This window comes from Myxocyprinus asiaticus, chromosome 31 (assembly GCF_019703515.2).
Source record: "Myxocyprinus asiaticus isolate MX2 ecotype Aquarium Trade chromosome 31, UBuf_Myxa_2, whole genome shotgun sequence".
NCBI classification, from domain to species: domain Eukaryota; kingdom Metazoa; phylum Chordata; class Actinopteri; order Cypriniformes; family Catostomidae; genus Myxocyprinus; species Myxocyprinus asiaticus.
In genome coordinates, this window is record NC_059374.1 from 43,924,758 (window position 1) to 43,940,926 (window position 16,169).

At 38.4% G+C, this 16,169-nt stretch overlaps 2 protein-coding genes across 5 annotated transcripts in view; one reads left to right on the forward strand and one right to left on the reverse strand.

Moving 5' to 3' along the window:
* Window positions 1–16,169, forward strand: part of anapc15 (anaphase promoting complex subunit 15) — a 337,271-nt gene that overhangs the window by 115,933 nt on the left and 205,169 nt on the right. The gene's annotated exons all lie outside the window — the stretch shown is intronic.
* The window catches only part of LOC127421811 (arf-GAP with Rho-GAP domain, ANK repeat and PH domain-containing protein 1-like), a 95,943-nt gene that overhangs the window by 75,367 nt on the left and 4,407 nt on the right, over window positions 1–16,169 (reverse strand). For all 3 annotated transcript variants that reach the window (XM_051664940.1, XM_051664939.1, XM_051664941.1), the window contains exon 2: window positions 4,359–5,361. In XM_051664940.1, coding sequence (XP_051520900.1) covers window positions 4,359–5,308 — 950 coding nt within the window. In that variant the 5' untranslated portion in view covers window positions 5,309–5,361. The remainder of the gene's footprint in view (window positions 1–4,358; window positions 5,362–16,169) is intronic.

A 16,169-nucleotide genomic window follows, 5' to 3' on the forward strand; every position in this document is an offset into this window, starting at 1 on the left:
TTTTTTTCTATTCATCAAAGCAGACGTATATTCAAATAATTGTTTTGTGTGAATTGCATTTGTAATGTATTTTTGAATAATTTATTTGATCCGGACAAAATAAATTAGTGTCACATCATTGACCCAAAAATCAAATAATGCAAAATTCAGCTTCATGGCTGTTGCATTTTATCAGTGTTTTTTGTAATTGCCAAATGTGTAGGAGAAAAAGTTGCAGAGCCAAACTATTTTTATTTTAGACCCAGCAAACCCAGTGCTATTTTGGAAATTACCTAGATGTCATCTGCTCAAAAATCCCACTATTCATGAATCATTTCCAGAATATAAATCACATTTCAATAGTTTTTTTATACTGATCTGACTGAAATGAAATGCAGTCAGAGATTACAGTACAGTTCAGAGTCAGTGAACCACAATACCACAAAAACACACACTCACCATTTTCTGACTTGTGTCCATTGGTCCATCTCATTCATGTGACAGTCAACAGGTCATATGACTCACTGACCTCTAGTCATCAAACAATATGAAAACCTCCAATTTGAGCAACTGCATTGTGTAAAAGCATTCAGTTTCATGTTTTCCTATAAAGCTCAATTGCACAACTTTACAAACTGAAGTATTTTTATTTTTGATTACAAGACCAGGAAATAATCATTTTAAATCATTCTTCACTTTTAATAAAACACAAGAATGAAGCTGCTATCAATGGAGAAAGACAATATTTTTCTGTCAAGTGTTTTCATCCACATCATTTTTATGGGAGAGAAAACACTTAACATAAAATAGTGTGTTTCTCCTTGGAATACAGTGCTGTTGTTTTGGCAGTTTATAACAAAGGAAATGTAAGAAAATCAAATTAAGCAGTTTGGGTGCGATACGCTAAAATACGGGACTTTTGTTCCCTCAAATACGGGACGACTGGCAACACTTGTGCCAGCGCTAAAAGCACAGACGTTAGCAGTGTTTAGAATGGCATACTTCTGTACTACTCTTATTATTTCTGCCACACATATACTGATCAGCCACAACATTAAAACCACCTGCCTGAGGGGTCTGGGTAGCTCAGCGAGTACTGACGCTGACTACCACACCTGGAGTCGCAAGTTCGAATCCAGGGTGTGCTGAGTGACTCCAGCCAGATCTCCTAAGCAACCAAATTGGCCCGGTTGCTAGGGAGGGTAGAGTCACATGGGGTAACCTCCTCGTGGTCGTGATTAGTGGTTCTCGCTCTCAATGGGGCGTGTGGTAAGTTGTGCGTGGATCGTGGAGAGTAGCATGAGCCTCCACATGCTGTGAGTCTCCGCGGTGTCATGCACAACGAGTCACGTGATAAGATGCACGGATTGACGTTCTCAGAAGCGGAGGCAACCGAGACTTGTCCTCCACCACCCGGATTGAGGTGAGTAACCGCGCCACCATGAGAACCTGCATAAAATCATGCAGATATGGGTCAGGAGTTTCAGTTAATGTTCAAAACAACCATCAGAAAGGGAAAAAATGTGATCTCAGTGATTTGGAGCGTGGCATGATTGTTGGTGCCAGATGGGTTGGTTTGAATATTTCTGTAACTGCTGATCTCCTGGGATTTTCACACACAACAGTCTCTAGAATTTACTCAGAATGCTATTCTAAGATGCGGGTTGGTGCTGTTTTGGCAGCATGAGGGGGACCTACATAATATTAGACAGGTGGTTTTAATGTTGTGGCTGATCAGTGTTTAATATATACAATGCCATTCTAAAACTGCATTTAAAAAGACAAGACTTGAGTTGATTTAAATGTATTTCTACCCCTTTTTCTCTCTCCCTTCCTTGTACATCATTCACATATTTAATATGACAATAAAATAATAAATACTGTTAGTAGTGATGAAGCATACAGTCGCTATTTGGCTTTGTAAGGCAGTGTTTTATGTTACTGCTGAACAACAAACACATTTGACCTGTAATATTTTAATTAATATTTTCATAGAAGGTAAACAAGCACAAGTGTGGGAGAAATTGTTAAAGTATCGCTATTGAAAGTGACACTTACTGAAGTTCAGACTATTTTACATTGAGTGGAAAGTTTTTATTCATATTATAAATTTTTAAAACTATCGGTCTGTTTTTCCCACCTCAGTTATCGGCAAAACCCACTATCAGTCGACCTCTAATTGTAAGTGCCTCTCAGTAACCTCGATATGTACTTTTTTAAAGAAAAGGAGGAACGAGTCTAAATCACTTTTTGTGGTAATCAACATTATGCCACAAATGCTGTCGATTGATCTCAACTTGCATTGAACCCGGAATATTCCTTTAAGAGATTGAATGCCTATTGCAATGAATACTCAACCTATGAGGACACTAGTTCTTTCAATTAGTCAAACTCTCACTTAGACTTTAGGAAACATTTAGTGTTACTTGAACTGGTGCTATTTTAGTGCATTTCTATCTTTACACTGTAAAAGGCTTTCCTAAGAAGGAAATAAAGACAATTTAACAGGAAAATAAGTGTATATGCAGTGCTGGGAAAAAGTATTTGCCCCCATCCTGATTTCTTCTGTTTTTGTGTATATCTCAAACTAAATTGTTTATAAAATTCAAACAAAATCTAACATAAAACAAAGGCAATCTATATAAACACACATTACAGTTAAGTGATAATGTTATTTATTGAAGCAAAAAAGTTATCCAGTACCAACTGGGCCTGTGTGAAAAAGTATTAGCCCCCTTAGTTATTAAATCCCCAAATCTATGAAACTGCATTCATAATGGGGTTCAGCTGGACTAGACACACCCAGACCTGATTACTGCCAGCCCTGTTCTATCAAATCAACACCTAAATACAACTTTTACAGGAGCATGAAGTTGGCTAAAAGGTCTCACCCAGTAGCACACTGTGCCAAGATTGCAAGAAATTCCAGAAATGATGAGGAAAAAGGTGATTGAAATACATCAGTCTGGGAAGGGTTACAAAGCTATTTAAAAGGCACTGGGACTCCAAAGAACCAACGTGAGAGCCATTATCTCCAAATGGAGAAAACTTGGCACAGTAGGGAACCTTCCCAGAAGTGGCCGACCTTCCAAAATTCCTTCAAGAGCACAGCGACGACTCATCCAGGAAGTCACAAAAAGCCAAGGACAACATCCAAGGAACTGCAGGAACTCTCTCACGTCAATAAAGGTCACTGTTCATGACTCCACTATCAGAAAGACACTGGCCTAAAATGCCATCCATGGAAGAGTGGCGAGGCGAAAATCACTGCTAACACAGAAGTGGTGAGGCGAAAATCACTGCTAACCCAGAAGCTAACCCAGATGAGTTAAGGCTCATCTGAATTTTGCTAAAACACACCTTGATGATCCTTAAAGCTTTTGGGAGAATATTCTGTGGACTGATGAGTCGAAAGTGGAACTGTTTGGAAGACAGGAGTCCTGTTACATCTGGCGTAAATCAAACACAGAATTCCACAAAAAGATCATCATGCCTACGGTCAAGCATGGTGGTGGTAGTGTGATGGTGTGGGGGTGCTTTGCTGCTTCAGGGCGACTTGCAATAATTGAGGGAATCATGAATTCTCCTCTCAATCAGAAAATCCTAAAGGAGAACGTCCGGTCATCAGTCTGTGAGATGAAGCTCAAGCACAACTTAGACAATGATCCAAAGTATAGGAGTAAGTCCACCTCTGAATGTCTCAAAAGAAGCTAAATTAAAGTTTTGGAGTGGCCTAGTCAAAGTTCTGACTTGAACCCAACTGAGATGCTGTGGCAGGACCTGAAACGGGAAGTTCATGCTCGAAAACCCTCCAATGTGTCTGAACTAAAGCAGTTCTGCAAAGAAGAGTGGGACAAAATTCCAGCACAGTGTTGTGAAAGACTGATCTCCAGTTATTGGAAGCGTTTGGTTGCAGTTGTTGCTCCTAAAGGTCGCACAACCAGCTATTAAGTTTAAGGGGGCAGTTAGTTTTTCATATTGGTGATATAGGTGTTTAATATGTTTTTGCTTCAATAAAAAAAATATATATTTTTGAAAACTGTATTTTGTGTATACTCAGGTTGCCTTTGTTTTATGTTATATCTCGTTTGAAGATCATATAGTATGAAAAATGCACAAAAATAGAGAAATTAGGAAGGGGGCAAATACTTTTTCACAGCACTGTATAGAGAGTAACTTTTCAGCTCTTTCAAAATCTGCGATTAATCACAATTCAATATTTTAATCAACTGTCAGCTCTAATTAAAAACTGTGGTTGATATCACTTCCGGATCATTCATCACACTAGAAGATCAAGTTAAACACAAAACACAAAATACGGAATACTGCAGAAGTAGTACGAGTAGTATGCAATTCCGAATATAAAGTGTGTTCTGTACCTGAATCTGGGCGAACTTTCGGAAGAGATGTTTCTGGACTTTGTAGTCCTGGTGGAGACAGAGATACGAGAAGGTGGAACGGGAGGTCTGCACAGGACCACAGGGCATATCTGGGCATCTCTGGGTTCTTTTGACACACCCACAGTGTAGCTCTTAGGAGGAAGAGGGGGAGCGCCCATTTCTCCTTGAGAGGAACACTGCTCATACAGGTGGATCCGATCGGAAGAGGAAGATGATGATGATGATGTAGAGGAAATGGAAAAGAGGGAGGGAGTGGGCGAAACAGATGAGCATTTCTTCTCACTCTTCTGGGGTTGTTGCGGAAGCCCTTTAAGAGGAAGGTGTTCCAGGAGTGGCCTCGGAGCCGGGGTGGGTTTGGATCTGGATCGATGAGCAGGTGTGGGAGTTTTTGTCTTAGGAATGGTTGGGGGTTTTACAGTGTTTGTCATTGTGTTGGGGTCAGAGGTCATTGCCATGGTTACCAAGTCAGATGTAAATGGAATAGGAGGCCGATTGTGTGTGACCCGAGGCGGGATGGGAGGCAGCAGTTTGTCCGGCATGCTGTTGTCCTTATTTGGCATTTCCGGGAGAACATGCCCACCTTCTGCAGACTTTCTGAATTTTGTCCTCTCTCTGGGAACAGGTCTGTCTTCATCTCTCTCCTCATCTTCCTCCATTCCCACCTCTGAAGGGAAGAGTTTATGTAGACTCCATAGAATCCGCTTCCTGTGTCCAGGAAGAGAAACGCCCATCTTTTGAAGTTTTGCAGACGTTAAATCCCGGCATTCCCACAACGTTCTCAGTCCGGCCTCCTGGAATGCAGAACAGTACTGATCGAGCCGTAGGATGCTTAACCACTCCGTCACAGGCTGAGTGAGAAAGGGCATGATCGGAAAACTACAGAACACTTTGGAATGCTGCAGAAAGACACTGCAGGACTTCTCTTCCATGTGACGAGAGAGGTTAGAGAATCATGAGCTCTGGGAAAAGATGTGTATAGTATCTGTAGAGAGAAAGAAATATCGAAAAGACATTCAATAAAGATAAACTTCAGATATTTTGACAGTGAGTTTATACTGTTTTGACCAATTTATAAATTGCACTTTAAGAAATTACATTCAGTGTTGGCTGTAACAGTAGACAATCACAGTCGACATTACAAGGAATCATATTATGTAACAGAATTTTTAATGCTTTTTTTTTTATAAATTAGTTTTATATTTTTTATGACATGTAATTAAAAAATGTAAAACTTCCACACAAAAAAATTAACCCTATAATGCTGTATCAAATGATACACAACATTTAACAGCTTCTTTTTCACTCTCTGTTCAAGCTGATGAGCCAAACAACCTATGGCATGTAAGTTTCATGTGTTTATGGCACCATCTAGTGGTTATCTGTGAAAAAGTGGTTTCAATGTTTATATCGATCTATTTAAAATGAAAAGTGCTTATTTGAATAAAGTAAAAGTGACAGTAATGATTATATTGTTACTGATATTTGAAAACGAGTATTTGCTGAATAGAAGTATATTGTGCTTGGTTAAAATTTTGAATATTATTTTATTGAAAACCCCCTTTGAAATCCATGTATCAAATATGATAAAACAGACTTTTGAGGAATATCTCTCAATCACCATTACATTACATTCATGCCCACCATAAAAAAAGAGCTCTGAAAATTCTGACAAATCCTTTTTATAAGATATATTTAAAGAGTAAACTAATATTTCTGTGTATTTTCATATATGCAGTCTGCTCTGTCATTTTTACATCAAAAGCTATTATGATGTCATCTTACCATAAGTTCCTGAGACCCAGTGAAAAAAGTTTTACAATTTCCCTTTTTTAAATGTTAATATAGTGTTTAAAATCTATGTGACAAAAATTGTTTATTATGTGATGAGCTGAATTGAACTGTGAACTGTAATTGGTATCTCTGAAAATCCCAGGGAGTCCACACATGTATGAACACGCACATATGCACACGCACACACACACACACACACACACACACACATGCACATGCACATACCCACATGCATACATATACACAAGCACACACGCACACACTCATGCACACGCACGCTCACGCACGCGCACGCTCACGCACGCGCACGCTCATGCACACGCACACGCATGCTCACGCTCACTCTCATGAACATGCACGCTCATGCACATGCACACTCCTGTATCTGACAATAGTATGAAATATTAACACAACATCAGATTTTAACTTGTCTAAAAAAGAAACATTACATGACATTAAATAAAAAGTAATAAGAGTATCTTTTAAATAAAAAAGTAAAGAAATTGCATTAAAAAAATATATATATATTTCCTGTTGCTGCTTGGATAAAATCATTTTTTTCCAGATGAGTTAATTATATCACAGATTACACATGCATTTTTACTTCGCTACCCAAATTAAGACATGTCAAAGACTTCACAGAATCATTTTCACCTTTGACGACATCACAAAAGGAGGTTTTGGCATATTTAGTCATATTAAGCTTACTTCTATATAAGTTTGTCACACACACTCTCACACACACACTCTCACACACAGAGCTGCGATAAGGTTTCATGGAACTTTGCACATTCTATTGCATGTTATTCATAGTATATAAAGCTAATAAAGCCTTAATATATAATTAATATTTAAACAGAAAAAAAGACACCTATCAGCTTTAATCCACCATCCTAACCATTACCCAATAAATTATTCAAATAAACAAAATGATAACCAGCTCATTCCACCTCATGACAATCTTTAAACGCAGTGAAGTCACATTCATGAATCTAATGACTGCAGGTGTGATGGATCAACTGGGGATCATGTTAACCGGGGATGTGCGCACGTGAATCATTTTACTCGCATTTTCAGCAGATTCGTTCAATGTGAATTATCAAGGAGCAAAGAAAAGGCGTTTTACACATCATAAAAATTGCTGGTATCATTATTAACCCACTTTGTCTGATCGATGTCTGTTTCAATGAATTTGACACAGTTTATGAGCAATTTTAACAGTTTCACAGGTAACGTCTGGTTGCCCATGTTAAGGTGTGAAGTTGGTTTGAATGAGAACTGGCGATTACACTTGTCACGAGCAGTAAATCACATGTGGAAGTCTTTTATCTGCAACACTGTTACCCTGTGAAACTGTTAAAATTGCTCATAAACTGTGTCAAATTCATTGGAACAGACATCAAAGAAAAAAACTCGGTTTAATAATGATACCAACATTTTTTATAATGTGCAAAACATTTTTTGCTCCTTGACAATTCACATTAAATGAATCTGCTGAAAAGGCAAGTACAATTATTCACGTGCACGCGCACATCCCCAATTAACACGATACCCAGTTGATCCATCACACTGGAACCAGTGGTGTAGTAGTGTCTGAAGAGGTCGGCATACTCCCCACACACACACACACACACACACACACACACACACACACACACACACACACACACACACACACACAAAACACGCACCCAGTTATATACAGCACATATGTAAAATGTGTACAAATATATATTTTTTTTTCCATAAAAAAAAATAAAAATAAAATAAAAATGTGGCTGTTGTAATTATAGTCCCACATGAATTTACAAAATTTATATCAGGGTGAGTTTCTTGCTGGCATGGTACACAGAACAACTACGAACCATGGTAACGATGTTAAATATGTATTTAAATGTATAGGTTTTATTAATGTTCATTTCATTAGGCTACTATGAAAATTACTCTAATTAATAAACTAATACATACATAATACACAATAAACGGTTAAGCACTGAATAGCTAATATGAGTGTAATAATGTTCACGTTAACACATTATCTAGTATTAACATATATAGCCTACGTAATAATTAATGGTTGTTATTTTTTTTATTCATGTGCTATTATGTGCTTTTCGGTGTATAGTGAAATTGTTTTCCTTCTTAGAATTATAAACTGAAATGATCTGATATCACGAGAAAAAGGCACCACTGACAGCAGTAAAAGGCACAAAAAAAAAGAAAAAAGACATTTTATATAATAACGGGACATAATTGTCCATGTAAAGAGCATCAAAAACTAGCACGGGTGCAATAACATGCAGCATTTTCACAAAGTTTAACTGCATAAGTTACGTTTTACGTTTAGCAGGGGAATAAATTTACAGCGCACATTATGGTTACTCCAGGGATGCTTGTGCATCAGCATTAGAAGCTGGAAATGTCCCGCCCCTTACTGAAACGGAAAATATGATTGGCTAGCAAATATCCGTGTCTGAAATAAACGTTCTGATTGGTGGATCAGCTTAGTCGGACTGTCTGTCATGTCAGTGCCATCGGTTGCACTCCCGCAGCTCCGTGCACGTTTAGAGAGAATCACTGTACACTTTTGTTTTGGGGGGGGGGATTTTCTCCCCTTTTCTCCCCAGTTTGGAATGCCCAATTCCCAATGCGCTCCAAGTCCTCGTGGTGGCATAGTGACTCGCCTCAATCCGGGTGGCGGAGGACGAATCTCAGTTGCCTCCGCGTATGAGACCGTCAATCCGCGCATCTTATCATGTGGCTTGTTGAGTGCGTTACCACGGAGACGTAGCGCGTGTGGAGGCTTCACGCTATTCTCCACAGCATCCACGCACAACTCACCACGCACCCCACTGAGTGCGAGAACCACATTATAGCGACCACGAGGAGGTTACCCCATGTGACTCTACCCTCCCTAGCAACCGGGCCAATTTGGTTGCTTAGGAGACCTGGCTGGAGTCACTCAGCACACCCTGGATTCGAACTCATGACTCCAGGGGTGGTAGATCTCTGTACACTTTTTTTAAATAATAATAATAATAATAATAATAATAAAAACACACAATTCACTCAACAGTGCTGTGGCATCACGTTATTAGACTGAAAAAGTTCCGGGTCAAAAGCCTACTCTTCGCACTGGCGGCCATACGTATCATCACTTATTTTAGGTGGGCATAGGCAAAATCCTTATAAAGACAGGTGGGCATATGGCGTATGCCTGCGTATGCCCTAGACTACACTACTGGCTGGAACCAAAAATCTCATTGTAAAGTCAAAAGTATTTAGACACTTCCGTCGCACTTTAAAATGTCTACATGTATGTACTGAACTAGTATTGTCAAAAGTACCGGTACTTCAGTACAAAGTTGATACTCAAATAAAAAAGATGCAACGATACCGAGTACCGAGCACCGACTCTATCCGGTACCAGCGTGCAGTATGACTGACACACGACTGCTTTAAAATGCTCACTGGCTTATTCTGAACGTGTGCTCTGTTACTCCTATTACTCTGAAATTAACAATTAATCAAATTAAAATCGTGACATGTCCTAGTGTGATTTATTAAACCGCTAAAGCTGCAATCTTACTGTGGATGAGCTGCGTACTTTAAATACTTTAAAGAAACTCCACAGACACTGAGAATCATTCACGTTGTATGAGATGACACAGCAGAGCACTAATCTACTGTGAACCGCGCAGCACATGTAAAATATATATTTATATAATTATAATCACAGCATTCGTGTTTTAATCTCAGCTCAGCTTTATTTATATCGCATTTAAAGTGCTTCACAGTAATAAAATGTAAAACATTTAAAAATGACCACATACACAAACACCAGTAATCTAAAATATAAACACTCCAAAACTGTGTTCTACATTTCATTTGTCAGACTCAAAGTTCAGTGTAAAGAGATTTCATCACACTGGGCCGGAAAAGTGAAGCTTCTGGCAAAAAACACTCGTCATAATAAAAGCACGATTCAAAATAAAATCTAGATGCATGAAATTGAATAAAAATATATTACAACTGTATAGTAAAATGTTTTAAGAATTTATTAATTAAACACCATTTTGATGATGAAATTAAACTTTTAAAAGAAGCAGTGTTCTGGAAAATAATCATACATGTTAAACTATAATTATTAAAATAATTATTAAATAATAAAAAAATAACTACTAAACTTGTGTGTTCAATAGCACATTATCATATAGCATATTTTGGCTGTGGTATCGAGAACCGTGAAATTTCACTGGTATCGGTACCGACGACTGAAATTTTGGTACCATGACAACACGAATACTGAAATGCATTAGATAACAATATATGAAAGTATCATTTATTTGAAAGAAAGAAGCACAAACACACTTTTCAAGTAACACACTTGACAAACAGAAGTTTAATGGGTTTGGAATTATATAAACAAAAGTATTGTGACACTTTGTGTTTGTCAAATGTTAGAGGAACATGAGTCGAGCAGCATTTGAGCACCTGATGTGATACAGTGTCATTTAGACAGTTTTAAGTGTGACAAATACTTTCCAGAGCCAATGAACAATTGTTATATGATCAATGTGCTGAATATGTTACTGTAACTGTAATCATGAGTACAGTGACCGTGTCGAACGCTGCATGATGTATGAAATACGTACGAGTCATTTTTGGCCAAATGTACTTCCTCCAGTAAGTACTTTATTTTCTAAAACCAAGAATCAGGAACTATAAAAGACATGCGGTAGATTTCAAACAAAACCAGTTTGGTCGAAACTTCAAGAGTTATGAGTGTTCTTAAAAGTCAACATGAAATCAAAATCACTTATTTACCTTTGTAATCTTTCATCAAAATGTAATATATATATAACTTACTACGCCTCTGAACAAGCCCTCTTAATTTTCATTCACCTTTCATATAAAGACACTTTAAACCATCCAAATAAATTCCTGATGGATAAAATCAAGTCCCACACTCATTTCTGTCTCTGTGATTATTTACTTTCACTCTGAAAAACGACACAGTGCAGGAGTTAAATGGGTTGTGAATGCTGTTTCACGTTGTGAATACAGGTGTCATGATCAAATTAACATCAGAAATACATTAAAACAAAAGGACAGAATATGTGTAACATGAATGCATCCTAAAGTTTCATTTATTTCCTATTGAAACAGGAAGTTTGGGAGGGACAGCAGTGCTCGTCCTCTCTTTTAAATAGCCAGTAGTCTTTAAATGTGCATATCGTCTAATAGTTTTTTGTTAACTTTAAGCAGAACAATAGCATACAGATGACCTCAAAGCTGTAGACATGAACTAAAAGACACAAAACTATTTTTCATGGGCTTCAATACTTTAATTAATCAGAAATCAAATCTAACACACACACACACACACACACACACAAATACACACACACACACAGAGAAAGAGTCTGATTGTTGAATGATGTGTTTTGTGAGTGTGTGTGCGTGAGAGTGTGTGAGTAAATGTGTGTGTGTGAGTGAGTGTATGTATGTGTGAGTAAATGTGTGTGAGTGAGTGTATGTGTGTGTGTGTGTGTGAGTGTATGTGTGAGAGTGTGTTTGAGTTTGTGAGAGTGAGTGTATGTGTATGTGTGTGTGTGTGTGTGTGTGTGTGTGTGTGAGAGAGAGAGAGTGTATGTGTGTGTGTGAGAGTGTGTGAGTAAATGTGTGTGTGTGAGTTAGTGTATGAGTGTGTGTGTTTTAGTTGGTTCCTCATTTTGCGGATATCATTTTACCAGGAAATACATCAGTGAAATGCAAATGATCATTTGAGTGTGAAATGGAATTTACAGTGGCAGTAAAATGAATGTGAACCCTTTGTAATGACCTGCACTTGTGTATAATTCTTTCTTCAAACCTGGTTGATCTACTATATCTAAGTTACAATAATGAACAAACACAATCTGTTTTAACTAATAACACACAATTATTGTATTGTTCTTGTACATACTGAACACATCATTCAAACATTCACAGTGTAGGTTGGAAAAAGTATGTGAACCCCTAGGCTAATGATGCCAGCAAAAGCTAATTAGAGTCATGAGTTGGCAAACCTGGCATCAATTAATGAAACGAGATTGGAGGTGTGGGTTAGAGCTACTTTGACTTATAAAAAGCACTCAAACATTTTGAGTTTGCTATTCATCTGCTGACGTGGACCATCGCAAAAAAAAGAGATCTCAGAAGACCTATGATCTAGAATTGTTGCTTTGCATAAAGCTGGAAAGGGTTACAGAGTTATCTTGAAGAGTTTAAATATTCATCTGTCCACAGTTAGACAAACTGTCTATAAATGGAGATGATTTAGTACTGTGGGTACTCTCTCTAGAAGTGGCCGTCCAGCCATGTTGACTCAAAGGACACACTGCAGAATGATCAATGAGGTAAAAACGAAACCTAGAGTGACAGATAAAGACTTGAAGGAGTCATTAACCTAGTTTCCATCCACTTTTCGTACTGTTTTGTTATCGACAAAGTGAAAATGCATAAAACAAAATGTTTGTGAATTTCCATTCAAATGGCCTTTTATCGATAAAAATGGTGTGCGTGATGACGTCATACTTAAACACTTTGTCGCATACGTTTTGGTTTATCGCAAATTGTGTAACTTTTGTCTCCCAGATGTCCCTAATTTTTTTTCCTCTGAAGTTTTGGTAAAATGGGGAGAGTATTGAGACAATTCATTGACGTTAGCCAGCTTACTGTCATTTTAATTTCACAAATAAAAGCAATCAGAAGATGAGGAGTTGCAATCAAAAGGGAGCTGTTGCCCTTCTGATAGGACTGTAATATTGGTCCTGATGTTGCGCCTATCGCAGGTTGCCACCGGTTCTGACCCGAAAGCGAATCATCATGACCCTGTTCAAACTGGCAACCTGCACCAAGTAGTGGGGGAAACTTTCGGTCCTAGTATAAGGAGCATCCATCCATGTGTATCTGCTGTGTGCACAGCTATTAAAGAAACATTGATGCAATGTAATATCAGAGTTTACATATATGATACATTCCTGATATTCAATAGGATATTTTGAACAATCATCTAATCTATAGCATCACTATCACAACTGCATTATGTCCTGCATATTTGTCCAGCAACTTTTAACGACCAACTGAACTTGATTGTCATCTAAAATGTATTTTAGCATCATAATGCATGCTTACCAGCCCCAGTCAGCTGTGCGCTTTGTACACTGAGAAAGAGACCCCACCACACACACAAATGCACACAGGCACGCACACACACAAATACATGCACATACTCACCGCATAACACACATGTCAAACTCGCTTCATTTCAAGTGGCCCGTGAGCTCACTTCTGAAATGTAGGATGGCAGGGGATCGCAACGTTTCACCGAACAATCAGTTAGCGCTTTCCTCGTGAATATGAGTGAGCTTTCCCGTCATCTGAATGTTTTCAAAAGCATAATGAAACAGCGCTACATGGGTCAATTATCAACACGGCTCAATCATGGATAGAGCAGCACGAGCGTGGTAATTCGCGGACAGGTCTCAACCGAACAGACTATTTTAAATGCGCTTGGGAACCAGTGAGATGTGCGGTGGGGATCGCAAAACCTGTTTGAATGCGGTACGGAATTGTCTGATGCAAAACTCTTATGTCTCGATGATGAAACTAGTTTAAAACAAACAGCGTCACAACGTTTATTTCCATCCAGAGTTGCATTAATTTTTGGCTGAGATCTTGTGTTGATGACGGGAGAGTCGAACCACTCCGTAAAGTCTTCTCCAGCACATCCCAAAGACTTTCAATGTAGTTAAGGTCAGGACTCTGTGGTGAAAATGATTCCTCATGCTCCCTGAACCACTCTTTCACAATCTGAGCCCGATGAATCTTGGCATTGTTGTACTGGAATATGCCCATGCCATCAGGGAAGACAAAATCCACTGATGGGATAACCTGCTCATTCAGTACATTCAGGTAGTCATCTGACTTCATTTTATTGCCACATAACATTGCTGAGACTTGACCTGACCAATTGAAGCAACCCCAGATCACAACACTGCCTTGTACAGTGGGCACTCTGCATGACGGGTACATCATTTTTTCCACAGATGTTCCTGTTGTTAATACCATAATTTCATCTGCATCCCAACCTCAAAATCAATGCTGTACTGTCAAATGTGCATTTCAACATGTAATATTATTTGCATGGGTGCTACCAAAGCAGGTGCTGGTGCCACATTTTCAATGGACCATTTGAGGGCACAAATAAACCCTGATGTGTCCCAGGCTGAAATTGAGTTTGACAACCCCGTTTTAATCTGTTCTTCGAGCAACACGCGTTTATACGGGTCCAGCGTTGCAGGGCTTGTGCATGCGTCCACAACAGCAGCGCTGCTGAAACAAATCCTAAGGGAAACATTGTAGAGTATCTAAATATTGTATTTTGAATTATTTTATTTACACCCTAATCTGCAGGCTCCTTGGTGCGATCGTGATTTGACGCTCGATTACACTTCCTCACACTCGTACATTCCTGAAGATGTCATGATTTATAGTGAAAAAGGAGTTACATTTGGGTCTGTTTCTCACCCAAACCGAAGACATGGATTAAACACCTCGTGTTATATGTATTACCTTTACGATACTTTTCTGTCCTTTTTAGAGCTTGAAACTGTTGGACCCCATTGACTTGCATTGTATGAACAAAAACACCTCATATCTCCACCAAAAATCAAGGTAACAGGGTCTGGGTATCTCAGCGAGTATTAACGCTGACTATCACCCCTGGAGTCACGAGTTTGAATCCAGGGTGTGCTGAGTGACTCCAGCCAGGTCTCCTAAGCAACCAAATTGGCCCGGTTGCTAGGGAGGGTAGAGTCATATGGGGTAACCTCCTCGTGGTTGCTATAATGTGGTTCTCGCTCTCAGTGGGGCATGTGGAGAGTTGAGCGTGGAGACTAGTGTTGCCATAAGTGCTGTCAATTGAGTACTGAACCCGGAATATTCCTTTAAATAAACTAGTGAGAGTGTGAAATTTTTTTTTTTTTACGAGACTTTACTTTCTAAACATCCACGTTGCTGAAAGTGCCCGCAGTTAAAGAAACACCCATTTATATTGCTTGAATTAAAATTTTATGGTGGAGCCATTTATTGTTGAGGCCTGAACCCACACAAACTCTGCTCTCTCTTTATATGTAAGTGGGCGTTTGCAATGTGTGAATGTTTCTTCACACATTGAGAAAAGCAACACTGCAGACAAAAATGAGACGATAAGAGGAAGAACTTGTTTGTTTGTGAGTTTAAGAGAAGAAATACTCTAACAGCTTGTGAACAGGGTTGGGAGGGTTACTTAGAAAAAATGTAATCAGTAACTTAATCCAGTTACCTCAATAAGAAAGCAATGTAATCAGATTACTTTTAGGTACTTTTGATTACCTCAAGATTGCATATGTGAATTCAGTCAAAAGAAAAGCAATGTTTGCTCTAAGACTTTTAATCATGCCTTCTGAATGCAAACAAACATGTTTGAGTAATGTTATGAGTGATGTAGCTGTTATTATATACAGTAGAAGAAAAGAGCATGAAAAATAGGGACACTGCCTCCTTAAGAGGAAAACCGAATATGTTCAAATGTAGAACAACTCCGCATTTTTAACCAAATCAGGCGATCTGTTATAGAAAATAGTTTATTTTCTCATCAAGCAAATACAGTTAAAACAGATGCATTGAATTATGTCTTGGTTAACACTAAACAAAATCTGACAGGATATACCTCATATTCAAAAACACTACAAAGTTCAATTCTGCCATGTATTGAAGTTGGCATGTAGACTAATTGGCACTGACCATTCATTAACGTCCGACTGCAACAGGTAGATCACAGGCTATCTTCATCTTCATCATCATTATTATTATTATTATTATTATTATTAATGCCTCCAGTGTCTGTCCTCTGCATTTATGGGTGATTCTATGTTTATGTTTACGGAGGATTTTAATGACAAAAACATACAT